Source organism: Erinaceus europaeus, chromosome 10 (assembly GCF_950295315.1).
Source record: "Erinaceus europaeus chromosome 10, mEriEur2.1, whole genome shotgun sequence".
Classification (NCBI taxonomy): domain Eukaryota; kingdom Metazoa; phylum Chordata; class Mammalia; order Eulipotyphla; family Erinaceidae; genus Erinaceus; species Erinaceus europaeus.
In genome coordinates this window covers 109,049,223-109,076,754 of record NC_080171.1, presented here as the reverse complement: position 1 = coordinate 109,076,754, position 27,532 = coordinate 109,049,223, and the positions used below count along the sequence as shown (strand labels likewise).

At 40.0% G+C, this 27,532-nt stretch overlaps 1 protein-coding gene and 1 long non-coding RNA gene across 5 annotated transcripts in view; both read left to right on the top strand.

The window, feature by feature from the left end:
• LOC132540935 (uncharacterized) overlaps window positions 1-27,164 on the top strand; it is a 148,371-nt gene extending 121,207 nt beyond the window's left edge. The window contains exon 2 of the long non-coding RNA XR_009552135.1: window positions 26,492-27,164. This is a non-coding gene — a long non-coding RNA (uncharacterized LOC132540935). The remainder of the gene's footprint in view (window positions 1-26,491) is intronic.
• The window catches only part of SLC35D2 (solute carrier family 35 member D2), a 55,090-nt gene extending 27,926 nt beyond the window's left edge, over window positions 1-27,164 (top strand). For 2 of the 4 annotated variants that reach the window (XM_060200500.1, XM_060200503.1), the window contains exons 8-11: window positions 1,092-1,184; window positions 20,198-20,276; window positions 22,976-23,058; window positions 25,590-27,164. In XM_060200500.1, the coding sequence (XP_060056483.1) occupies window positions 1,092-1,184; window positions 20,198-20,276; window positions 22,976-23,058; window positions 25,590-25,865 (531 nt within the window). In that variant the 3' untranslated portion in view covers window positions 25,866-27,164. Of the gene's footprint in view, window positions 1-1,091; window positions 1,185-4,160; window positions 4,229-17,446; window positions 18,731-20,197; window positions 20,277-22,975; window positions 23,059-25,589 lie in introns of those variants that run through there. The other 2 variants (XM_007539876.3, XM_060200501.1) reach the window with 2 other exon arrangements.
• Window positions 27,165-27,532: the final 368 nt, after the last annotated feature.

Below are 27,532 nucleotides of genomic sequence, written 5' to 3'. Positions count from 1 at the left end.
CCCTCTCTCTCTCTGTGTCTCTCTCTCCCTCTCTCTCTTTCTCCCCCTCCATCCTTCTCACTATCTCTCTGTCTTTATAAAAAAAAAAGCGGGGGGGGGAGGAGGGAGAAAAAAAAGAGAAAAAAATGGACTTATTTATTTTAAAAGGAAAAGCTATAAACGTTTTTTACTATGAATGTCAATGACCATGACCAACTGAGGGGATATTTTGAGAACGACTGAAGAATCTGAAGACATAGTTAAAATTGGAAGCTATGCTGTTTATTGGACACTACAACTTTGAACCTTGACTTCTCCAGTTCCTTCACCTGTGAAATGGATAATTTATAAGGCCAGTCCAACAGTAGCTGTCTTTTGTGATCCTGGGGGACTTGGGAAGATGAGTTATTTTTTTCATGTGTCTGTGACCAGTCCCCCAGCGCTCAGCCCACCCCAGCTGTTTCTAAAGCTCTGGAGGATGAACCAGACATATGTTTCTTTGTTCCAAATTCTTTGTGTTTCATGAGACGTTTTTCTCTGACAGACAGGCTTGTTTCTATGAGCTGGGAGTTTTTTTTTTTCTTTCTTGCATAGCCATTTGTCTGTTCATGGTGGCAGTTACAAAAAACAGGTTTGTTGCATTTTGAAAATCACAATATGTCATCCTTTATTGAAAAGGTGGAGAAGTGGTTTAGACACTGAAATGAAAAGTAAATCTATGCAAGATTGAAACAAAAAGAGATACCTGTTGTTTAAACCCTGCTGTTCTTTTCTTTAATAGGAGCAGATGTCTTTAAGAAGTTCTGTTTATATTAACATATTAAATATTCTTTTATTTTGTTCCAGGTTTTCCATTTTGAATAGTATGCCTTAAAAAAAAAAACAACTAGAATGTTAGAAATGGATGGAACCTGGGGGTGGGCATCCATTTTATCTGTGTTTTGGGATGGGGTGTTTAAAATAAAAGCTTATTCTGAAATCACAGCATCAGAAATTTGCTGAAAATCTTCTACTACAGAACCAGTCAAATACATAGTATAACAACCCAGTGCATGATTACCAGAAATCTATTGTTTACATTTCTAAAACTGGGGGGGGATCTTTCTTCCCAGGAACTAGGGAAGTACGGAGTGCTTTTCTACAATGCCTGCTTCATGATCGTTCCAACTCTTATTATTAGTATCTCTACTGGAGACTTTCAACAGGTAAGCTGGTGAGAGTGTTCCCTTCTTAGCTTCGTAGCCTATAAAAGTCCTAGTATTAAACTTTTGGGGCTCAACTTTAATAAAAGTGTAAAGGTATTTAGGATTACCAGGTGAGTTCACAAAAGCAAGATGTTTGAAGTATCCAGTAATACTTGTGACATTTTTCGTTGGCATTTATCTTTAGACACTTGGGAAAGAGCAGGAGATACTCACAAATCCTCTGCATTAACAGCTTTTTAGATAACAACAGTAAAAATCTGAGTCTGGGTTTTGCTCTCTCCTTTTGCTTATATGGGAACCCTGGGATAGGCATTTAGAATATTTTAGTAGTTTTATAAAAAATAAATTTACATATGGTAACTTACAGTTTAAAAAATGTTTTTATTTTATTTTGTTTTGCTTTGTTTTTGTTTTCTTTGGGTAGATGGATATCCAGAAGTGGATTTTCTAGGTCATATGCTAGTTCCATTTTATTACCTTTTTTTTTTTTTTTTTTTGCCTCCAGGGTTATTGCTAGGGCTCAGTGCCTGCATAGTACCCAGTATCTTGTATATAGCTGTGCTATTGGTTGCTTCTGATCTGCTTGGTCTAGGCTTTTGAGAGAGTCCGCATATCAAATACACAGCCTATATATTAAAAAGACTCAGTCTGTGTTTTAAAAACTTCGAGACATACAATTAATTTCCCCCCTCTCATATTAATTAACTAGTGATTTATATGACTACACTTTACTAGGAGTGTACATAAACACCATTCCCACCACCAAAAAACTGTGTCACATCCCACCCACCCAACCCCACCCCCCACCGGCCCAGGAAGCCGCATGTCTACAAGGGCACAGTTTTTAACTTACTTCCTAAGAAAAGTCATAGTGAGAACTGTCCTCCACTCTAATCTCAGTGATTACACCAAGCCCCACTGATAATTTTTTAAATTTATTTTGCCTGGCAAAAAATATCACTAAGAAGAACAGTTTTCAGCTACCACTGATCAGTTTTGAACCAATCCACTATCAGCAATAAATATTTATATTATTTAAAATATTTAAATTGCTTTTTAAAATGCTATCAGCACAGTCTCATACACATTTGTAACTGTAAGAAAAGGCCTTTTGGGAGTCGGGCGGTAGCGCAGCGGTTAAGGGCAGGTGGCGCAAAACACAAGGACAGGCATAAGGATCTCGGTTCAAGCCCCCGGCTCCCCACCTGCAGGGGAGTCGCTTCACAAGTGGTGAAGCAGGTCTGCAGGTGTCTATCTTTCTCTCTCCCTGTCTCCCCCTCCTCTCTCCATTTCTCTCTGACCTATCCAACAACGAAGGCATCAATAACAACAACAATAATGACTACAACAATAAAAAACAACAAGGGCAAAAACAAAGGGAAAATAAATAAATAAATATTAAAAAAAAAAGAAATGGCCTTTTATAAAACAACAGATAATTAGTAATGTTATAAAATTGAGTGTATTTCAATTTATAGTCATTGTGTGATAAGAAATGTCAAATGATATGGTATACTTAGTATAATCAGTAATAAAAATGCTCTGTAGTGAAAACAATGATATATTTTACTGCTAACTTGCTTCAGTTCAATAAATCAGGACAAACTTCTTTGGTTGGCCAGTTTTAAACATGACAGGACCCGTTTTAAACTGTGAACCAAATGCAATAAGGAAGCAAATATATGTAATTGGGTGTGGTAGCCTGCAATATAACATTGTACTTTATTTGCCAAGTTTGACTCCATTGTACTAAAGGTTCATTGATTTGTTAGAGCAAAATGTTATTTTTTTTCTTGCAAATGGAAGCAGTACTTTAATGAATTCTTCTTTTCTGGTTGACTGAAGAGGGTCAAAGATTGTGGTAAAACTGGTATGTATGACTTTCAGCTCTGGTGGATCATTCTTGGCCTTCAGAATTACATAGTCTACAGATCTAATTCTATCTCTTAGCTATGAAGTCAGTGATACCACTTCCTTTTGTGAACGAGGCCCTAAGCAGTAGATTAACTTTCTTAGTAATTGAAATCATTGCAGTTAAGTTCAAAGTACAAAGTATATTATAATTGATAACTAGGAATAAATAATGGGGAATTTTTTTCCAGTGAAGAAAATCTGTAAATGAACAATGAAAATGATTCATATGCCAACATATTTTTACAACCTTATTGTTGTTTATCTTTATTTCCTGGCTTAAATGTCATGCTTCATTGTGAAAGTACTGCCAGTGCAGTCTTACCATTTTTAAAGAAACAGAGTTGAACTAAAAGTCTTTAAAAATGTAGGCTACCAAGTACTATTATAAAAAAAAAAATAATGATGGAGTCGGGCTGTAGTGCAGCGGGTTAAGCGCAGGTGGCGCAAAGCATAAGGACCGGCATAAGGATCCCGGTTCGAACCCCGGCTCCCCACCTGCAGGGGAGTCACTTCACAGGCGGTGAAGCAGGTCTGCAGGTGTCTGTCTTTCTCTCCTCCTCTCTGTCTTCCCCTCCTCTCTCCATTTCTCTCTGTCCTATCCAACAATGACAACAACAATAATAATAACTACAACAATAAAAAAAACAAGGGCAACAAAAGGGAATAAATAAATAATAAAATAAATATTAAAAAAAAGAAAAAGAAATAATGAAATGCTCTGTAGGTGTCTATCTTAATCTCCCCTCTATGTTCCCTTCCTCTTTCAATTTCTGTCTGTCCTAAAAAAAAAAAAAGATGAACAGAAGAAGCAATGGATTTGCAGTGTAGGCCCCAAGCTCCAGGAGGCAAAAAGAAACAAAGAAAGAAACAAAGAAAGAAAGAGAGAAAGAAAGGAATGCTATGTATCAAAACCTATTGTAAACCATTAGCCCTCTCCTCCCAATAAAATAGAAGAAATTTGCTTTATTTCTGAGAATGTGTCTCCAGTGTTGAGTCAAAGAAATTGGCTTAAAGTGAAATTTTATTAATCTAACCATTACTTTTCCTTCGTTTTCATTATAGGCTATTGAGTTCAACCAGTGGAAGAATGTTCTATTTATCATACAGTTTCTTCTTTCCTGTTTTTTGGGGTAAGAAAACACATATAAGTAAGCAGAAACTTTGCTGTAGACAAGTAAAATCACTAGACATAGTTTATTCTGTCAGAATTTCTTTGTGCTTCTCCAGCTTCCTCTGCTAATTATCCCTGTATCAGAGGAGCAGAGTCGGACATAGGCCATCTGGAAATGCAGCCTGAAACACCAGGAACAAGGACAAAACACCTTTATTTTTTGTCCATTTTGTGTTAGTGATTTACAAGACTATGAGAAAATAGGGGTATATTTTCACACCACTCCCACCACCAAAAGTTCTGTTTTCTCCCACCTCCACCCCCCAGTGACAACCACCACAGTTCTCCTGAAGTCTTAGAGATGGGTTGACTACTTTTTTTTTTCAAAGTTCATGTTTTTCAATTCTCTATATTCCGCATATGAGTGAAACCATTTGATAATTGTCCCTCACTTCCTTGCTTATTTTACTAGGCATAATCACCTCCAGTTCCACCCATTTTGTCCTGAAGGACACAATATTATCTTTTTAAATTGCTGAGTAATACTCCATTGAGTTTATGTCCCATCACTTCTTTATCCAGTCATCTGCCAATGGGCATTTAGGTTGTTTCCATATTTTGGCCACTGTGAATAATGCAGCTGTGAACATGGGAGTGCGTATGTCCCTTTGGATTAGTGTTTTCATGTCTTTTGGATAAATGCTGAAGAGTGGTATTGCTGGATCATAAGGTAACTCCTTTTACTTCTGAAGTCGTATTTATATTATTTCTATTTCAAAATATGTTGCTTATTCACTGCTTGTGAAGCGACTCCCCTGCAGGTGGGGAGCCGGGGGCTCGAACCTGGATTCTTACGCAGGTTCTTGTGCTTTGCGCCACCTGCACTTAACCCGCTGCACTATTGCCCAACTCCCAGAACAGATTTCTTTTCTAAATGAACATATTTTACTAATTTTTCACACTTAAATAATTTTCATTGTAAATATCAAGTAATATAAAAATATAAAAACTGTGGGCTGGGTGGTGGCTCACCCAGTTAAGTTTACATAGTACTAAGCACAAGGACCTGTGCAAGGATCTGGGTTTGAGCCCTCAGCTTCCCACTTGCAAGGGGATGGGGGTGGAGCTTCACAAGCAGCGAAGCAGGTCTGCAGATGTCTGTCTTTCTGTCTACCTATCTCCCCTCCTCTCTGTCCTTCCTATTCAATAAAAGCGGGAATAAATGGCCGCCAGGAGCAGTGGATTTGTAGTGCGGGCAATGAGCCCCAGGAATAACCCTGGACACATTAAATACGTAATAAATAAAACAAAAAATATAAAAACAGGAAATTCTACCTATAATCTCACCTCTTAGAGGAAGCCATTATTAATACTGTTGTATATACTTTCAGATTTTGCCCCCAATTTATGGGGTATACAGATCCTGGTTTGAGTCCCCGGTTCCTTACCTGTGTGTGGGGGGTCCGCTTCACAATCGGTGAAGCAAGTCTGCAGGTGTCTGTCTCCCCTCCTCTCTCCATTTCTCTCTGTCCTATCTGACAACATCAATGGCAACAATAACGACAACAACAAGGGCAACAAAATGGAAAAAATAGCCTCCAGGAGCAGTGGATTAGTGGTTTACAGTACAGCTGTTGACACAGGAAACACTTTCTTATCTCCCTGTGATAGGTATCTGCAAAGCACTGTCATCCCTGACTTAGGCCCTTTTATACTATTCTGCACAAGGACCCCAACACTCCCTCCAGTCCTTTCTTTCCCCAGAGTCCTTTGCTTTGGTGCAGTACACTACCCCTGTCCAAGTTTCACTTTGTCTTTTCCCTTTTTGTCTTTGTTTCTTAAATTCCACCAACGAGTGAGACCATCCAACATTCATCACTTAACAAGATTCTTTAAGTCCTGTCCAAAATGAGTCAAAGGAGATGATTTCATCATTTTAAGAGCCGTGTGGTATTCGGTTGTGTACATATGCTACAACTTTATTAGCCACTATCTGTTGTTGGGATTTTGAAATGTATGTTTTTTTTTTTTTTAATTATTTCACTGTTTTTTCACTAACTTACCTATTCATCCCTAACATTTTCTCATTGGTGGTCTTTGTTTTTTTTTTATATTTTTATTTATTATTGGATGGAGACAGAGAAATTGAGAGGGATGAGGGAGATAGAGAGGAAGAGAGACAGAGAGAGACAGGCAGCCCTGCTTCACCACTTGTGCAACTTTCCCCCTGCAGGTGGGGACCAGGGGCTTGAACCAACATACTGTAATGTGAACTTTAAGCAGGTGCACCACTACCTGGCCCCCTCATTAGTGATCTTTGTGATTGTACTACATTTCAGTTCTTTTTAAAATTTAAAAAAAAATATTTATTTCCTTTTGTTGCCCTTGTGGTTTTATTGTTGTCATCGTTGATGTCATTGTTGTTGGATAGGACAGAGAGAAATGGATATAGGAGGGGAAGACAGAGAAGAAGAGAAAAAGATAGACACCTGCAGACCTGCTTCACTGCTTATGAAGCGACTCCCCTGCAGGTGTGGAGCCGGGGCTCGAACCGGGGTCCTTATGCTAGTCCTTGAACTTTGCACCACCTGTGCTTAACCCGCTGTGCTACAGCTCAACTCCCATACATTTCAGTTCTTTAAATGTTATAAACATAATTGATGATTTTAATATCTGCAGCCACTTGAGAAAATAGGCAATTTGTAACTGTCACTCTGACTTGCTTTCTTGCATGTGGCTGGTGATTGTAAACATAGTGTTTAATCTTACTAAGTCTTGTGCGTTGAAATTGGGAATTTAAGAAATTTCCATTCAGGGAAATTGATTTTGCTCCTGCTGGTAGCCAATTAGTATACACTCTCCCAGAATCTGCACAGTCTCAGGCTTTTCTGAGGCCTGGGCTCAGTGTGCTAGTGTCTTGTTCCAGTTGGAGTCTGGCCCAAGGCTGCTACCAGATGGTGCAGATCTGTTAGTTTCTACCCTGAGGTGACCCATCCTGTTGCTGCAGTCTGCTCTTGTGAATTCTGCCTGCCCTGATTCTTCATCACTCTGTCTCTCAAAGGTAGGGGATTTGGGTGACCTCTTGTGCTTCTTTGAAAACCCACAGTGTCATAAAAAGTGTCCACCAGAAGGGTCAGCTATGTAGCTATCCTCAGAAGCGTTCAGAATGAGTCGGGCGGTAGCATAGTAGGTTGAGCACAGATGGCACGAAGTGCAAGGACTGGCGTAAGGATCCCGGTTTGAGCCCCTGGATCCTTATCTGCAGGGGAGTCGCTTCACAGGCGGTGAAGCAGGTCTGCAGGTGTCTATCTTTCTCTCCCCCTCTCTGTCTTCCCCTCCTCTCTCCATTTCTTTCTGTCCTACCCAACGACAACGACGACAATAAAAAAAAACAAGGGCAACGAAAGTGAATAAATAAACAAAAGAAGCGTTCATTTAGTAAATTACTTGTAGTTTCTTTTTTAAACTTCTTTATTGAGAAATTAATGTTTTACATCTGACAGTAAATACAGTAGTTTGTACATGCATAACATTTCTCAGTTTTCCATATAACAATACAACCCCACTAGGTCCTCTGTCATCCTTCTTGGACATGTATTCCCCCCACCCCAGAGTCTTTTACTTTGGTGCAATATACCAATTCCAGTTCAGGTTCTACTTGTGTTTGCTCTTCTGATCTTGTGTTTCAACTTCTGTGTGAGAGTGAGATCATCCATATTCATCCTTCTTTTTCTGACTTATTTCACTTAACATCAGTTTTTCAAGGTCCATCCAAGATTGGCTGAAAATGGTGAAGTCACCATTTTTTATAGCTGAGTAGTATTCCATTGTGTATGTATACCATAACTTGCTCAGCCACTCATCTGTTGTTGGTTTGCTTCCAGGTTTTGGCTATTACAAATTGTGCTGCCAAGAACATATGTGTACACAGATCTTTTTGGATGGGTGTGTTGGGTTCCTTAGGATAGATCCCCAGGAGAGGAATTGCAGGGTCATACGGTAGGTCCATTTCTAGCCTTCTGAGAATTCTCCAGACTGTTCTCCATAGAGGTTGGACCAATTTACATTCCCACCAACAGTGCAGGAGGGTTCCTTTGACCCCACACCCTCTCCATCATTTGCTGCTGTTACCTTTTCTGATGTATGACATTCTCACAGGAGTGAAGTGGTATTTCATAGTTGTCTTTATTTGCATTTCTCTGACAGTCAAAGACTTGGAGCATTTTTTCATGTGTTTCTCAGCCTTTTGGAAGTTTTCTGTGGTGAATATTCTGTCCAAGTCCTCTCCTCATTTTTCGTTTCTTGTTGTTGAGTTTGGCAAGCTCTTTATATATTCTGGTTATTAGCCTCTTGTCTGATGTATGGCATGTAAAGCTCTTTTCCCATTCTGTGAGGGGTTTCTTGGTTTGGGTAGTGGTTTCTTTTGCTGTGCTTCTTAAGTTGATGTAATCCCATAGGTTTAAGCTTGCCTTAGTCTTCTTTGTAATTGGATTCATTTAATTGAAGATGTCTTTAAAATTTATGTGGAAAAAAGTTCTGCCAATATTTCCCTCTAAGAATCTAATAGTTTCTGGTCTAACATCCAAGTCCTTGATCCACTTGGAATTTACTTTTCTATTTGGTGAAATATAGTTGTTCAGTTACATTCTTCTGTATGTTTCAATCCATTTTTTGTTGAAGAGACTCTGCTTTCCCCATTTAATTGTCTAGGCAGCTTTGTCAAAGATTAGATGTCCATAGGTGTGGAGGCTTACTTCTGGGCTCTCAGTTCTATTCCACTGGTCAGTGTGTCTACTCATGTTCCAGTACCGGCAGTTTTGATTACAATGGCCCTATAATACAATTTGAGATTTGGGAGTGTGATGCCTCCAGTTCTGTTCTTTCTTCTCAAGATTATTTTGGCAATTCTAGGTCTTTTCTGGTTCTAGATAAACATTTGTTCTGTTCTCCTAAAAAATGTGGTTGGGATCCTGATGGGGATAGCATTAAATTTGTATATGGCTCTGGGTAGTATATTCATTTTGAGGATGTTAATTCTTTCAACCCATGAACATGGAATATCTTTCCACTTCTTTGTGTCTTTTTCAATTTCCTTGAGTAGTGACTCATAATTTTCAGTATACAAGTCTTTCACTTCTTTGGATAGGTTTATTCCTACATGCTTTCTTGATTTTATTGCTATAGTAAAAGGAATTGATTTCTGGATTTCAACTTCTTCTAACTTAGTGTTTGCATAGAGGAATGCCACTGACTTTTGAATGTTAATTTTGTATCCTGACACCTTACTGTATTGCCTGATGATTTAAAAAAGCTTCTTGCTGGATTCCTTAGTTTTTTCTATGTATACTATCATGTCATGTGCAAATAGGGAGAGTTTGATTTCTTCTCTTCCAATCTGTATCCCTTTAATTCCTTGTTCCTGCCTGATTGCTATGGCAAGAACTTCCAACACTATGTTGAATAGTAATGGTGTTAGTGGGCATCTCTGTCTAGTACCTGATCTGAGGGGAAATGCTTCCAGTTTCTCATATTGAGTATGGTGTTGGCTGTAGGTTTGCTATATAGAGACTCCACTATCTACAGGAATTTTACATCTATTCACATTTTTGTAGTGTTTTGATCGTAAAGGGATATGGTATTTTGTCAAAGGCTTTCTCTGCATCTATTGATATGACCATGTGGTTTTTGGTCTTGCTTTTGTTGATGTGGTGGATCACATTGATTGATTTACGTATATTAAACCAATCTTGCATGCCTGAGATAAACCCCACTTGGTCATGATGAACAATCTTTTTAATATATTGCTGTATCTGATTGGCTAGAATTTTGTTCAATATTTTTGCATCTATGTTCATCAGAGATATTGGTCTGTAGTTTTCTTTTTTGGTTGTGTCCCTGTCTGCTTTTGGTATCAGGGTGATGTTGGCTTCATAGAAGCTGGAAGGGAGTATTCCAGTGTCTTCAATCTTCTGGAAGACTTTTAAAAGTAGAGGTATTAGTTCTTCTTTGAAGGTTTTGTAGAATTCATTTGTAAAACCATCTGGTCTAGGACTTTTATTTTTGGGGAGATTTTTGATAACTGTTTCAATTTTATTAGCTGTGATGGGCCTGTTCATGTTGTGTACTTCCTCTTTACTTAGTTTTGGAAGTTGGTAGGTATCTAGGAAATCGTCCATTTCTTCCAGGTTCTTTAGCTTGGTGGCATATAGTTGCTCATAGAAGCCTCACCATGATATGTTGAATTTCTGCAGTGTCTGTTGTGATAATTCCTTTTTCATTTAGTATCCAATTTATTTGGGTCTTCTCCCTTTTTTGTTTTGTGAGTCTGGCTAAAGGTTTGTCGATTTTGTTCACTCTTTTGAAGAACCAACATTTACTTTCATTGGTCTTTTGTATGGCATTCTTATTTTCAATGTTATTTATTTCTGCCCTAACTTTAGTGATTTCTGTCCTTCTGGTTGCTTTAGGGTTCCTTTGTTCTTCTTCTTCTAGGTCTTTAAGATGTGCAATCAGACTGTTTATTTGTGCTTTTTCTTGTTTCCTAATGTGTGCTTGTATGGCTATGAACTTCCCCCATAGTACTGCCTTAGCTGTGTCCCAAATATTTTGATAGTTTGTGTCTTCATTTTCATTGAACTTTTGAAACATTTTGATTTTTTTCTTGATTTCCTCTTTGACCCAGTAGTTGTAAAGTAGTGTACTGTTGAGCTTCCACATTTTGGGACTATTACTAATCTTTTGTTGATTGTAAGTGTTAATTTAATTCCACTGTGGTCTGAGAAGATGCTTAGGATGATTTCAATGCTTTTGAATTTGCTTATGCTGTCCTTATGACCTAACATATGGTCTATCCTTAAGAATGTCCCATGTGGTCTTGAGTAAAATGAATATCCCAGTTTATTGGGTGAATGACTCAGAAAATGTCCAATATTTCTAGTTTATTTATCTCCTGATTTATCTCCCTCATATCTTTATTGATTTTCTGCCTGGATGATCTGTCAAGTTGAGAGAGTGGGTTGTTGAAGTCCCCTACTATGACTGTGTTGCTGTTAATATATTGCTGTAGCTCTTTCAGTAGATGTTTGATGTATTTAGATGGCTTCACATTGGGTGCATGGATGTTAATATTTGTTAAGTCCTCTTGATTGACTGATCCACTGAACATTAAGTAGTGTCTATTCCTATCTTTTTAAATTTTATTTATTTTAAAGTCTATCATGTCAGATATGAGAATAGCTGTTCCTGCCCTTTTTTGTGGGCCATTGGCTTGTATGATAGTTTTCTATCCTTCCACTTTGAGTCTGTGTTTGTCTTATTGAATTAGGTGGGTTTCCTGTAGACAGCATATTGTTGGGTTGTGTTTTCTGATCCATCTTCCTACTCTGTGCCTTTTAATAGGTGAATTCAGGCCATTGACATTTATTGATATCAAAGATTAAAGATATTTTAATGCCATTCTTGTAGTTTTTAGAGTGTTCTGATATATGGCATATTTATGGTGGTCTGACTGTTTCTAGGTGACCTTTCAGAACTTCTTTCAGGGCAGGCTTGGTGATAGTTCATTCTTTCAACTGTTGCTTGTCTGAGAAAGTTTTTATGCCTCCATCTAGTCTGAATGACAATCTAGCAGGATACAGTAGTCCTTGTTGAAAGCCTTACTCATTGAGCACTCAGATATCTTGCCATTCTCTTCTGGCCTGTAGTGTTTGTGTTTAGAAGTCTGCTGTTATTCTTATGGGTTTTTCTCTGTAGGTGACTTTTTTTTTTTCTTGCAGCCTTCAGGATCCTTTCTGTATCCTTATTCCTTTCCATTTTAAATATGATGTGTCTTGGTGTCTTTAAGTCTGGGTTAATTCTGTTTGGGACCCTCTGAGCTTCTTGAACCTTTATGTCTCTTATGTTGTCTAGACTAGAGATGTTCTCAGCTATTATGTCCTGAAGAATGCTTTCTTCCCCCTCCCTCTCTTTCTTCCTCTGGTAAGCCAATGATGAGTATATTATTTCTTTTGAAGTCATCCCATAGGTCTCTGTTGTTGTTTTCTGTATCTCCTAATCTCTTTTTGAGATCTCTTACTTCTTTTTTAGTTGTTACTAATTCGTCCTTGATCTTGCTTATTCTGTCTTCAGCTCATTTATTCTATTCTTTCTCCCCTTTACTATTTCCTGAAGAACATCTATTTTGTTACCCTCTTCTGATACTGTTTTAGCTTGTTGAGTTAGTTGTGTTCTTAGCTCAGTTATTTCAGCTTTCAGCTCTCTAATAACCTTGAGATAATTAGTGTTTTATTCCAGGGTCTCATTTGTTGTTTCTGCCTTTTTGATGACAGTTCTTTCAAACTCTTTACGCACTCCTGTGTTTGGATGTTGACCTCATTATTTTGTACTTCAACCTTTGGGGGGCTTTTAGCTGGACTGTTGTCCTGGTTCATTTCTCCGATATTTCTTCTTGTTGGTTTAACCATTTTATATATTATATTATATATTATGAGAGTTCCCTCTCTCAGTACTTCTTAAATTACTGATCACTCTTGCCTGGATTGACTTGCATCTAAGTAAGGCAATTAAAGGGTTAACAGTTCTGGAAATTGATGGTTGTTTCAATATTATTTTAATCCCTGAGTTTGAGCTCAGTGGCTTAAAAGCCTCTTTTGTTCTTTTTCTTTCCTGTAAGATATGGGAGCCTGTGGGCTTTTAAATATAAGTAGGCTTCTTAGCTTAATCACTGACTCCTGACCAAGATATAAAGCAGGGTGGGGCAGAGATAATCCAGTGGTTATGCAAAGAGACTTTCATAGCCCCACCACTAGGCCACTGAGGTAAAGATCTTCTCCTAAGTTTCCTGGTTAGTTCTCTGTCCCCTGGTGCCAGTACAGGGCCTCCCCTCTGCTGCTCCATATTCTGAGGACAGTAGCAATGGAGACTCACAGTTTCATTTGGTGAGTCTCAGGTGAGTCCTCTCCTCCCTTCAGCCATTCCCTTGTTGGTGAAACAGACTGGAGGTGGTGTCTCAACTGGTAACTGCTGGACTGTTACCAGCCACTTAATCTCTCCCTAGTCTTCTCTTTATCCATGAGCCACACATGTTTGTATTCACTGGTGATTTGGTGGGTTCCAGAAATCGTTCTAGTCCTGTTTTGTTGCGGTCCCAGGTGGTCTTCTTTGGTATTCCTCAACTACATGTAGTTTCATAACAAAACCCTAACAGCTTACTTCACAAGGAAGTGGAATATATCCCAAAAGGGACACCTTCATTTAACTGAGGTTAAAGTACACTTTACCTACACTGCATTTGGGGTTTGTAAGGTTCTTTAGTAACAGTTTAAGAACTACTGGATCTTAAGACAATCTTGTGTAATTTATTCTGTGTGGAATAGTAAGGCAGGAATTATTATCATGAACTACAAAAAACCAATAATTCCATGATTATGCCTCATAAGGAAATACTTAAATGTGTGCAACTATTTTCTTATGTTGAAAAGACTTTGAAAGCTTAAAGCATGATAAATTATCACTACTAAAATGATTTGTCCACACTGAGATATGGTGTGTACAAAATGCCTTAATTTTTAAGAAGCCAATGTGTCTGATAATAAAATATGTTACAAAAAATTAAAACCAACTGTGCTTCTGGCATGATGGAATCATAGAATTAAATCAGTGGTTTCATTCACATGGAATGCTATTATTAAAATGATTCCACACCATTCTTAAAAACTCAAGGCTGAGGGTCGGTTAAGCGCACATGACTCAAAGTGTAGGGACCAGCATAAGGATTTCGGTTCAGGCCCCCGGCTCCACACCTGCAGGGGAGTCACTTCACAATCGGTGAAGCAAGTCTATAAGTGTCTATCTTTCTCTCCCCGTCTCTGTCTTCCCCTCCTCTCTCCATTTCTTTCTGTTCTATCCGACAACAATGACATCAATAACAACAACAATAATAACCACACAATGATAAAAAACAACAAGGACAACAAAAAGGGAAAAAAAAAAAGCTTCCAGGAGGAGTGGATTTGTGGTGCAGGCACCAAGCCCCAGCAATAACCCTGGAGGCAAAGAAACTCCAGAAAACAAAACAAAACAAAAATCCCTCAAGGCTAAGCAAAGGTCTGTAGCATCATGGTTATGCAAAGAGATTCTCATGTCTGAAGCTCCAAGTTCCCAGGTTTAGACCTCTACAACACCATAAGTCATAGCTGAGGAGTGCTCTGGTAAAATAAATAAACAAGGGGTCGGGTGGTAGTGCAGTGTGTTAGGCACATGTGTCGTGATGCGCAAGGATTGGCAGAAAGATCCTGGTTTGAGCCCCCGGCTCCCCACCTGCAGGGGGTCCGCTTCACATGCGGTAAAGCAGGTCTGCAGGTATCTCTCTGTCCCCCTCTATCTTCATGTCCTTTCTCAATTCCTCTCTGTCCTATCTAATAAAAAAAGAATAGGAAAGAATAAAAAGGAAAAAATGGCCACCAGAGTGGTGGATTCATAGTGCCAGCATCAAACACCAGCATTAACCCTGGTGGCAAATAAAAAAAAAAAGCCAGAACACCACTCTGTTACTTGTGCTGCTGGGTGTTGAACTGGGAGTCTCAGGCATGCAAGTCCAGTGTTCTACCAGCTGAGCCATTTCCCCAGCCACTTACTTGCACTTTGACATTTAACCAGTCTACAAAAAGAAACATTCTACACAGGAAATCAAGAATGATGCCTCTCCTCTCCGCAGTGAGATAGGTGGACCTGGATGTGAACGGTCACTCTGAGACTTGCCAGTCAGAAGCTGCACCCTATCTTTATCCCACTTCACTCATTTTCTTTTTCCTTTTTAATAATATGCTTCTTAGAAAATGATTGCCTTTTTGATAAAGCTTCCTAATCTATTATTTTATCAAGCCACAGTGAGGTTACAAAGGCATAGTAATTATACATAGGTAAGTAAAAACGATGAAAACATGAATATTTCAGGTTTCACACTATCCAGGGAAGCCATTTTGCTAACCCACATTATTTATTTATTTATATTTACCTTATTTTCAGTTGTGGTAAAATGTATATAGCATGACATTTATACTTATAATCTCTCTCCCTCTCTCTCTCTCTCTTTCTCTCTCTCCCTCTCTCTCTTGTTAGGGCTTTCCTGCTCCAGGGCAACATTTTCAGATAGAAAGAGAAGGAAACAGAGACAAAGGAAGAGAGAAAAATGCCACTGCACTGAAGCTCCCCTGAGTGTGATGGGAGCTGGTCTTGCATCTTAATGATTTTTTTTTTTTGCCTCCAGGGTTATTGCTGGGGCTCGGTGCCTGCACTACGAATCCACTGCTCCTGGAGGCTATTTTTCCCCCTTTTGTTGCCCATGTTGTTTATTGTTGTTGTTGTTATTGCTGTTGGATAGAACAGAGAGAAATTGAGAGAGGATGGGAATACAGAGGGCGAGAGAAAGATAGACACCTGCAGACCTGCTTCACCACTTGTGAAACGACCCTCCTGCAGGTGGGGAGCCGGGGCTCCAACTGGGATTTTTGAGCCGGTCCTTGTGCTTTGAGCCATGTGCACTTAACTCGCTGTGCTACCGCCCGGCCCCTTACATTTTAAAGATTTTTAAATGTACAGTTCAGTATGATTGTTGTGCAATCATAACTACTATCCATCTCCAGAGTTCTGTTCTTTTCCATTTACCCTCTCCCCCTCCCTTTTTATCCTGTAATATTAAAACTTTATGTCCATTAAAAGATAAGTTCCTATCCCTGTCGTATGCTTTACATTGGTTTGTTCTAGCCCTCCCCCGCCAAGAGAATTGGATCAGTCCAGTTAATTTCGCGGCCCGCTTGGCCCCGCCCCAAGGAACCCCGAGAGAGGGTGACGAAGAATTTGCTGCACTGTGTACTCTTCAACTATGGAACTCTCTCTTACTCTGTAACTCTGAAACTCTCGAACTCAGGAACCCTCTCTCGGGGTTCCTTGGGGCGGGGCCAAGTGGGCCGTGAAATTAACTGGACTGATCCAATTCTCTTGGCGAGGGAGGGCTAGAACAAACCAATGTAAAGCATACGACATATCCCCATCCCCTGGAAACTACCATTTTACTTATGTCTCTATGATTTTGAATACTCCAGGTTCTTCATATAAGTGGAATGTGTTTTGAAGAAAAAAGTGAACTGAATCTAGTGGTTTTAAATTGACTCCCTCTGGGGCCACCTAATGGTGATGTGAAGAAGTACATACAGGCTTTCTGTTGGCACAGAAAGGGCTGGTTCTGCCACAGAACCCATCTGTTACTAATGGAGGTTGTTGGAGAAACAGGCCTGGGCATTGTGTGTGTGTGGGGGGGGTGGGGGGTGGGGAATGGAGAGAGTCCCTCCTCCCCCTCAGTTAAGTTTGTGAGTGAGTGTCCTAGTCGTCCACATTTTGATGGGACGACTTGGGTTGTAGAAACAAGGTTATCTTGGGAGTTGGGTAGTAGTGCAGCGGCTTAAGTGCACGTGGCGCAAAGCACCAGGACCAGCATAAGGATCCAGGTTCGAGCTCAGACTCCCCACTTAGGGGAGTCCCTTCACAGGTGATGAAGCAGGTCTGGAGGTGACTATCTTTCTCTCCCCCTCTCTGTCTTCTCCTCCTCTCTCCATTTCTCTGTCCTATCCAACAACAACAACAACAATAATAACTATAACAGTAAAACAACAAGGGCAACCAAAGGGAAGAAAGAAAGAAGGAAAGAGAGAAAGAAAGAAAGAAATCTGATAATTGTGGATATGGGCCAAGGTAGTGCCACTGATACATGTAGGATTATATAGATTAGATTATGTGAATAGATTTCTGTGTGAATAGATTTCTGGAGTTTAAGCAAAAACAAACAAAAAGCCAAAAAGAACGCTAATGATTTGGGGCAGCTTAAGGATACAAGCAACTTTAATAAACCTTTAAGAACTTTGCTGTGTCATTGAAACTGGGTTGGACACTACTTCTCTGAGCTGTAATCTTCTTTATTTAACTGTACTTTGAGCACCATCAGGATAGATGTGGTAGAGTATGTGATTTTTAGACTCAGGATGACAGAGGAAGCATTTAGTAACATCAAGCCGTTTTTTTTTTTTCATTTTTTGTAGGAATAGAATTATATCTCCCCAGAGCTCCAAATTGATATTGAATTTATTAAATTTGTGGAAAATTAAAACAAATGTAATGTAATTCATACATTTAATGTAGTGTAAATTCATACATTTCTCTTTTTTAAATTTTTTTTTGCCTCCAGAGTTATCACTGGAGTTCGGTGCCTGCACTGTGAATCCACTGCTCCTGGAGGTCATTTTTCCCATTTTGTTGCCCTTGTTGTTGTTGTTGTTGCCATTGTCTCTCTCTCTCTTTTTTTTTTTTTAGATAGGACAGAGAAATCAAGAGGGGAGGAGAAGACAGAGGGGGAGAGAAAGACACCTGCAGACCTGCCTCACCGCTTGTGAAGTGATCCCCCTGCAGGTGGGGAGCTGGGGCTCAAACCGGGATTCTTACTCCAGTCCTTGTGCTTCATGCCATGTGCGCTTAACTCACTGCGCTACCGCCCTGCCTCCATATATTTGCTTTTTAAATAAATAGTGATTTTTGTATAAGTGAAAGAACATTTACTTTCATTCTATGGTAATGGCATATTAACTCATTTTAAAAATTCTCCTAAGCACTACTGTACTTTTGTTTAATTTACAATTTAGTGAACTAAAATATTTTAAACATAAACTTCATTTATAAATGTGACTGGCCTGTTTCTTATCTCCAGAAATTCCAAGCCCTAATGACTCCCTGGGAAAAGATAATGAGTTCTGTTTCGTATACATGAGCTACTCTGAAATTTGATTTATCTAACTCAGAACTGTGTGACAAATCAGCTTCTTTCAAACACTCAAATACTTTATAGTGACTCATATTCTCTTACTGCTTTCAATACAAAATCCCAAGTCTAACACCAATTTCGTCTTTTGAATTAAACAACAAAGCCAAGGTGTTGGGTTTCATAATTTGTCAAGTTGTTGTGCCTATTTTAGTAAAATAAACTCATTTTTCTGAAATTTACAGAATTTAAGTTTGTAATTGGTGTAATTCTCCAGCATAAAAGCTTGTTCTTTGCTATAGCTGGTAATATAAACACACACGCGCACACACACACACATACACATGCACACACAAAAACAAACAAAAACCAAAAATGGTTAGGCCAAAAGCAGTTACTTTACTGAAGATATGTGATCCTGATTTTGTTACTAGTCAGAGATTTGAACCAAGACTGGAGACTGTGTTATCAGTCTAGTTAAGATCCAGGGACACAGACCAAATTCTTTCACGGACTCCAGTTCACTCTGCACTGTTAGTGGGGGAATACAAGCTCTCACCTTCTTGGAAAAAAATCTTAACTCTCAGCCTGTTTCAACGAATCTCTGATTTGGATGGATGGAACTTTGTACTCTGCTTACTGCAGATCATTTTCTTCAGTTGATTGAAATAGACACATTCCTTTCCTGTCGATTGAATTCGACATTCTTTTCTGTGTGCTTATATCTTCTTGTCTGGTGCTTGGTCACAATTCTATAGTAGTCATTGTATTGTTAAGTAAATGATATTATGTCCTGGTTAGTGGAGACTATCTGCTGAGTGCTTGGGTTAACTTTGGTCATTTGCACAGGTATCTTGTTGGCATGCGACATTCAGTCTCCTTGCTCAAAGCAATAGCTTAGCTGGAATTATCCTTTTCTTTTTCTTCTTTTTATTATCTATATATTGAGTAGAGACAGCCAGACATCGAAAGGGAAGGGGGTGGTAGAGAGGGAGAAGGACAGAGAGACAACTGCAGCAACACTGCTTCACCACTCAACAAAGCTTTCTCCTGCAGGTTGGAACCAGGGGCTCGAACCCTGGTTCCTGCTCATTGTAACATGTGTGCTTAACTAGGTGTGCCACTACATGGCTCCTGTTATTTCCTTTCGGCGTTGCTGTTGAATCATCTGTGAAGCTTTGTCAGACACAGGTCTGGGGTCCTATTTCAAACCAATTGATGAAGCACTTTTTTTCCAAGTAATTGAACTTTGGTGGTGGGTGTGGTGTAGAACCATACTCTATAATCTTACAGTCTTGTAACCCACTATTAATCACACATTAAAACAAAAAAAAAGGATACCAGGTGGAACCATTATACAGAAGACAATAACCACTGTTGTCACATACTTTTTTTTTTTGCCTCCAGAGTTATCGCTGGGGCTTGGTGCCTGCATTACAAATCCACTGCTCCTGGAGGCCATTTTTTCCCCCATTGGATAGGACAGAGAAATGGAGAGAGGAGGGAGAGGTGGGGGGAGGGAGATAAACACCTACAGACTTGCTTTACTGCTTGTGAAGCGACCCCCTCAACGTGCAAATGAGGAGCCGGGGACCTGAACTGGGATCCTTGCACGTGTCCTTGTGCTTCATTTTTTGTGCTCTTAACCTGGTGCAATACCGCCGAGCTCCCACTTACCGTTCAGTGAAAAACTTTGGGTCATTGAAAAGGTTGAATTGTTGTTACCTCTGCTTTTGAAAAGAGTTAAGGAAAATGCATAAACAAAATGAAAAGGACACTTAAAATAGACAGTTTGACTAAAGCATCATTGACCATTTTTCTGTAATAAATTAGACTTAACAGGGAAGTGATTTAAGATCTAAGTGTATACTATGAACTATGTATAGTGTCCTTTCCCCCCTTTGTCTTACTGTTTCTTTAATTAAAAAATATATATTTATTATTAAATAGAGACAGAGAGGAATTGAAAGGGGAGCAGAAAGGAAAGAAGGAGAGAGACAGACACCTGAAACTCTACTTCACCGCTTGTGAAGCTTTCCCCCTGCAGGTTGGGACCAGGGGCTTGAACCTGGGTCCTTGTGCACTATAATATGTGCACTTAACCAGGTGCGCCACCACCTGCCCTACTTTGTCATACTGGTCTTGCCCAGGACAGTAAGACACACTGTTTGTTTCCTTGCTCAGGTTTCTGTTGATGTATGCCACTGTTTTGTGCAGCTATTACAATTCAGCCCTGACGACAGCAGTGGTTGGAGCCATCAAGGTAAGTGGATGAACTGTGAACTAGGGAGCTGAGTTGGAATCTATTAATTTTTTTTATGGGAGTCAGGCGATAGATAGTGCAGTGGTTAAGCGCACATGGCACAAAGTGCTAGGACTGGACTAAGGATCCCGGTTCGAGCCCCCGGCTCCCCACCTGCAGAGGAGTTGCTTCACAGGTGGTGAAGCAGGTCTGCAGGTATCTTTCTCTCCCCTTCTCTGTCTTCCCCTCCTCTCTCCATTTCTCTCTGTCCAACAACAACAACATCAATAACAATAGCAACAATAAACCCAAAAAACAAGGGCAACAAAAGGGAAAAGAAATAAATATTAAAAAAATTTTTATTAGTGATTTAATATTGATTAATAAAATTATGAGATCACAAGGGTATAATGCCACACTATTCCTACTACCAGAGTTCTGTGTCCCTATACCCTCCACTGGAAACTGCTGTCATTCTCCCAAGGTCACAGATATGGGTTGACTATTATTTCTATAACTATCTATATTTTTATAAATTTGCCCATTTTTTCTATAGTCCTGCCTTCTCCTCATCTCTAAGTCACACCTACACCTGTTACTACTTCCGAATGTCCTTCCTTTTTTTCCTCTTCTCTCTGAGTCCTGATGGAATTGGGGTACAGAGCCTGCTGGTCATTGTTCCCCTCTGGGAACATGTGGGAGGATGCCTGCTTTGACATGTATGTATGTGGCCCACCCCTGGCACAGCACATGGAGTATTATGACACTGGAGGAATTTCCTGTGCTGTGCTGTGTCTCTGTCTGAAAGAGCTCCAGTGATGGCCAATAAAAAAAATTTTAAAAAGTTCTCCTCGGAGGTATAGCTCAGCGGTGCAGTACTTAACTACAAAAAAAGTTCTCCTACTTCCTCTCCACAAGAAAGGAAATCTGATGCTGGGGAGATGGCACAATGGCTATGCAAAAAACCTTTAATGCCTGAGATTTCAAGCTCCTAGGTTCAATCCCCAACACCACCATAAGCCAGAGGTAGTATTCTAGTGCTTCTGTGTTTTTCTCTCTATATCTCTTTCACTAACATAAAATAAATTAAAATATTTAATCCATCACACACACCCAACCAAAAAGATATGTGTACACCTATATTCATAGCACAATTTGTAATAGCCAAAACCTGGAAGCAACCCCGGTGTCCACCAACAGATGAGTGACTGAGAAAGTTGTGGTCTATATACACAATGGAATACTACTCAGCTATTAGGAATAACAAACCCACCTTCTCTGACCCATCTTGGATGGAACTAGAAGGAATTATGTTAAGTGAGATAAGTCAGGAAGACAAAGACAAGTATGGGATGATCCCATTCATAAACAGAAGTGGAGCAAGAAGAACAGAAAGGGAAACTCAAAGCAGAATCTGACTGAGTATGGAGTAGGGCACCAAAGTTAAAAAAAAAAAAATCTCTGGGTGGAGGGTGAGGGTGGATGCTCAGCTTCACTGTGGGGATGAGGGGGGAATAGTGTTAATAGACACTCCTATTAACTTATAGTCTTCCAAATCACTATTTAATCAGCATGAGAGGGGAAAAGTGGATTGAATGTCTCAAATTTCTTGATGTATACACCACAGTTCTGAGTATATTCCTCCAATCGAAGCACTTAAGACTTCAAATTAAAAAAAAAATTTTTTTTTAAAGAATATCCTTGGAAGGACTGTTTTAATCTGTGTATAGTTGAGCCTCGGACAATGCAGAGATTAGGGGACCTGGCCCCCTTATAATACAAAATCTGGGCATTACAGTTAAACTTCCATATTCATGGGTTCCACATTTTTGGAGTCCAACAGCTGTAATCCATGTTTGGTTGACTCTGTGCGCTATAGACATCTACATGAAAGTGGACCTGTACAGTTCAAACTTCAAGTTCAACCAGACATGCTCAGTTATAAGAGAAAAGAAATTGTGGATTGGTATATACATATGGCTCTTGTTCATGCATGGACTCATACACACACTTAGGGAAGGAGCGTTCTGAATCTCTTCTACACTTGTATGATTTGGGGATTCTCATGAATTCCTGGAGTGAGGAGCAACTTCCTGCTTCTCAATAGACCTGACCTGGGCTGCTTAGGAACCTTCTAGAATATCTTGGGAAAAGTACTGGTTGGCATTTATTATATGTGTCTAATCTGGTCAAATTTAGGATTGATGGGATTAAAGTTCATTACCCAATAATGATACAGAGATGGGACTTAGTGAACTGATTGTAACCCAGTTTGGATATCTTTTTCCCGTGCAGTAACTGAAAAAGGTTATGAACAATTCCATGTTTTGTGATGGCCATCCCATAGTTTTACTACATTCTTTTCTAAAGCCATATGCAGTATCTTATTTATTCAGCATTCTGGGGAAACACCTACAAATTACAAATCTCTGTAAAGTTAAACATTTAATTCAAAATTTTTACCTGTATCTATTTCCCCTCTAAATAGTTTATTCATTCATTTTTTTTTTCATTCACTTAGAGAGACAGTGAAAGTCAGAGAGAAGCACCACAGCACTGAAGCTTCCGTCTGTCCGGTGTAATAGCATCTTCCTTACTGGGCTGGGGCCTCAAACCCGGGCAGCAAATACCAAGGCACACACCCTACCCAGTGAGCTTTTTCCTCTGACCCCTTCAATGCTTAACTTTAAAAATGAACAATCTTCTCCCTTTTTCTGCAGAATGTATCTGTTGCCTACATTGGGATGTTAGTTGGTGGAGACTATATTTTCTCTGTGTTAAACTTTATCGGATTAAATATTTGGTAAGTGGGATTTTTTTTTTTCGAGGGAACTTGTTTTAGTAAAATAAGAATTTTAAACTGTATGATTAAGGTGTTTCAAATGAAAGAGCAGGAGGTGTTTTGACATCACTATGTCTAAGATCAGTTTTCCTTCAATCACTCAGTTCATCTATTTTTTTTAAAATCGTTTTTATATTTATTTATTCCCTTTTGTTCTTGTTGGTTTTTTTTATTGTAGTTATTGATGACATTGTTGTTGGATAGGACAGAGAGAAATGGAGAGAGGAGGGGAAGACAGAGAGGGGGAGAAAAAGATAGACACCTGCAGACCTGCTTCATCACCTGTGAATCGACTCCTCTGCAGGTGGGAAGCCGGGGGCTCGAACCAGCATCCTTATGCCTGTCCTTGCGCTTTGCATCACCTGCTGTTAACCCGCTGCGCTACCGCCGCACTCCCCAGTTCACCTATTTTTATGACATCTTTCTCACGTGGATCACGGGATGTGTGGAATAGAAATTCAATGGGGCAGAAATGTGAATTTAGTTCTTGTGACTTCCTCACACAAAAGTCCCCAGTTACCAGTTAACCTCTTGTTAAGTGGGCCTCCTTAGGATTTTTTTTTTCTTTTTTTAGATTTTTTTTTTTTTTTTTGGTCTTTAGGGTTATCGCTGTGGCTTGGTGCTGGCACTACGAATCGACTGCACCTGCAGCCATTCCCCCCCCCCCCATTTTATTGGATAGGGCAGAAGGAAATTGGGGTGGGGGGAGGAACTAGAGAGGGAGAGAGACAGAGACTCCTGCAGACCTGCCTCACCTCTCATGAAGTGTCCCCCCTGCAGGTGGGAAAATGGGAGCTTGAACCTGGATCTTTGCGCGGGACCTTGGGATTCGTACTACGTGCGCCTAACCGGGTGCGCCAGTGCCCAGCCCCCAGCCTCATGAGGCTTTTTCTCCATCAAAGGATCTTGGATGGATTAACTAAAACACTTTTTTTTTTCTTTTACTAAGATACTTTTGGGAGCCTTTGGAAGGTCCCAGATATGGGATGCTATTTTAGAACAGTGGTATAGAGTTTATAACTAATATCCAATCTTTCTCTCCCCCTCTCTGTCTTCCCCTCCTCTCTCCATTTCTCTCTGTCCTAACAACGAGGACATTAATAACAACAATAGTAACTACTACAATAATAAAAAAACAAGGGCAACAAAAGGAAAAATAAATAACTATAAAAAAAAATTCAAGGAGTCCGGCGGTAGTGCAGCGGGTTAAGCACACGTGACGCGAAATGCAAGGACCAGCAGAAGGATGCCGGTTCAAGCCCTGGGCTTCCCACCTGCAGGGGAGTCGTTTCACAGGCGTTTCTCTCCTCCTCTCTGTCTTCTCCTCCTCTCTCCATTTCTCTCTGTCCTAACAATGACGACATTAATAACAACAACAATAATAACTACTACAATAATAAAAAACAACAAGGGCAACAAAAGGGAAAACAAGTAAATATAAAAAAAAATATTCAGATTCTTGAGGTCCAGGTTGTAGTGCAGTGTATAAAGCGCTGAGCTCTGGAGCATGAGGTCCTGAGTTCAATCTTTGGCAGCTCAGGTACCAGAGTGATATCTGGCTCTCTTTCCTCCTAATTCTCATTAATAGGTAAATAAAATCTGAAAAAAAAAGGTTCTTATTTATCTCCAAGGTTCTGTACTGTACTAGACTTGATCTTTTTCCTGCCCCCAAAGACTTGTAAATCAGAGGGATAATTGTCAAGTAATCTATAAACTTGGCAGAGAAAAGTTGAACTGAGTATGTTTATGTGTCCAGAACTGCTGGTGGCATCACTTACAAATTTACTTAAATTTTCTTTAAATAAAATTCCCTTCATTTATTTATTTATTTTTATTTTCCCTTTTGTTGCCCTTGTTTTTATTATTGTTGTAGTTATTATTGTTATTGATGTCATCATTGTTGGATAGGACAGAGAGAAATGGAGAGGAGGGGAAGACAGAGAGGGGGAGAGAAAGATAAACACCTGCAGACCTGCTTCACCACCTGTGGCACCTGCAGACGGGTAGCCGGGTACTCGAACCAGGATCCTTACTCTGGTCCTTGCACTTCGCGTCACGTGTGCTTAACCCACTGCGCTACCACCCGACTCCCAAAAAATTTTTTTAAATTGAAGTAACATTGCATTATAACATTATATAAATTTCAGGTGTGTATCACTGTAAATCAATGTGTGTGTTATACTTTGCAAATTCACTACTTAAAATCCAATTACATCCTTAACTATACGATTCCTTTTAGCTGATTTATCTGCCTCCTTGGCCCCTTCCCATATGGTAACTATTAATTCGGTCTTATAGTCTAAAAGTTTGTTTACTTGTTCATTTTTTGTTGTGTTTGTGGGTGAGATCATACTGTGTGCTTCTTTCTCTAAACATAACAACCAGTTCACCCATGTTGTTACAAATGACAGAATTTGACCTTTTTATAATAGCTGGGTAGTGTTTCATTGTGGGGAGAATTGACTTCCTTTCCCTTTTATTTCTCCTTTTAGCATGGTAGGAGGCCTAAGATACTCATTTTTAACTTTAAGCGGTCACTTAAAACCGAAACAACCTGTGGACATAGAAAACCTCCCTCTGGATTTGAAGAGCTAGAATCTGGAGCTAAATTGTGGACTGGCTTGCAGATTGGGGCTGGGGGCAGCGGGGGAGAAGGCATCCCCAGACTGCAGCGGGGGAGAGGGCATCTCCAGACTAGAAATGTGAAGCTGGACATTTGGGATGTGGAACACCTACTCTCCTGGTTAAAGCACAAATATGATGACTGAAAAAACTCAAAGAGAATCTACCTACCTCACATGCCACCATACATGAGCCATAGTAGGCCCTGAGAACTGTATCTGGGCAAAGCCTTACCTACAGAAATGAATTTTTTCCCTCTAACTAAGCCATTGGGCAAAGGGGTTTCCTTTCCTCCTCTCCCTTCCCTTCACCTCCCCTCCCTTTCCTTCCCCTCCCCCCTCCTCCTCTCCTCCTTTTCCCTCCCCCCTCCCTCCTTCCTTTCTCTTTCCCTCCGCCCTCCTTCCCTTCCCCCTCCTGCTTCTCTCCTCCCTTCCCTTCCTCCTCCTCCCTCTTCTCCCCTCCCCTTTCATTCCCATCCCTCCCCTCTTCTTCCTCTCCCTTCTCCTACCCTTCTCTTTTCTCCTTCCTTCCTTCCTTCTGTCCTTTTATCACTACCAGATATATCAGTGGTGTTTGATGTCTCTGCTATGAATCAGTTGTTCCTGGTGTCCATTATTTTCCTTTAAAAATTTTAATTTTGGGGGAGTCGGCGGTAGCATGGAGGGTTAAGCGCACATGGCGCTAAGCATAAGGACCGGCATAAGGATCCTGGTTCCAGCCCCAGGCTCCCCACCTGCAGGGGGGTTGCTTCACGAGCAGTGTCTGTCTGCAGGTGTCTATCTTTCTCTCTCCCTTTCTGTCTTCCCCTCCTCTCTCCATTTCTCTCTGTCCTATTCAACAACAACAAGAAGAATAAAACAAGAGCGACTAAAGGGAATAAATAAGTAAATAAATATTAAAAGAAAAGAAAAGAAAAGAAAGGCAGAGTGGAGGGGCTGGCTAGAAAACCTAATGGTTGTGAAAAAAAATTAATTTTGGTATGACAAATTGAGAGGGAGAGAGGAAGAGACACACCTGCAGCACTGCTTCACGGATCACGAAGCTTCCCCCTCAGCAGGTTGGGACTGGGGCCTCGAACCTGGATTCTTGCTCATGGTAATGTGTGTACACAACCCAGAGGGCCAATGCCCACCCCTTAAAGGGATTCTTTTCAAGGGCGGAAGCCCCATGGCTTGGTCACACATCCACAGATCTGTCTGTGCTGCTATTTGCAGACACTACGTGTGCTGCTGCTGCTGCCCTGTGAAGTACTTTTCGATTGGTACTGTGGTCCTGATTTCAGGTCCAGCAAAGTGCCGTTTGGAATATTTGTTTTAGTTTAAGCAGACATATTTTTCTCTTCATGAAATAAACCAATGAACTGCAGTTTGTCAGCTCTGATTTGCTTTTACATGTTAATAGCTTTGCCTAATTATTAAAGTAAAATAAAAAATAATTTTTTGTGTGCCTTGTGCCGTGATGCTATTGTTACCAGGCAGAAAAACTGTAAGTGATTTCACTCTACCTTGAAGGATCCTGTTCCCTGGAGAAGATAGCATAGTGGTTATGCAAAAGATTTTCATGCCTAAAGCTCTTAAGTCCCAGGTTCAATTCCCTGTACCACCATAAGCCAGAGCTGTGAGTGCTCTGGTTAAAAAAAAAAAAAAAAAAGTCACATAGGCTCCTAAGCTGAATATGGGCCCCAGATCACATCAAATTGATGAGGTTTACAGTCAACAATATTTATACACCTTTCCCATATTTGGGAGCTACTCTTTTCCCTAATCCAACTTTTTGGTCCTTTTTCCAGCCATGACATCATATCCCCAGACAA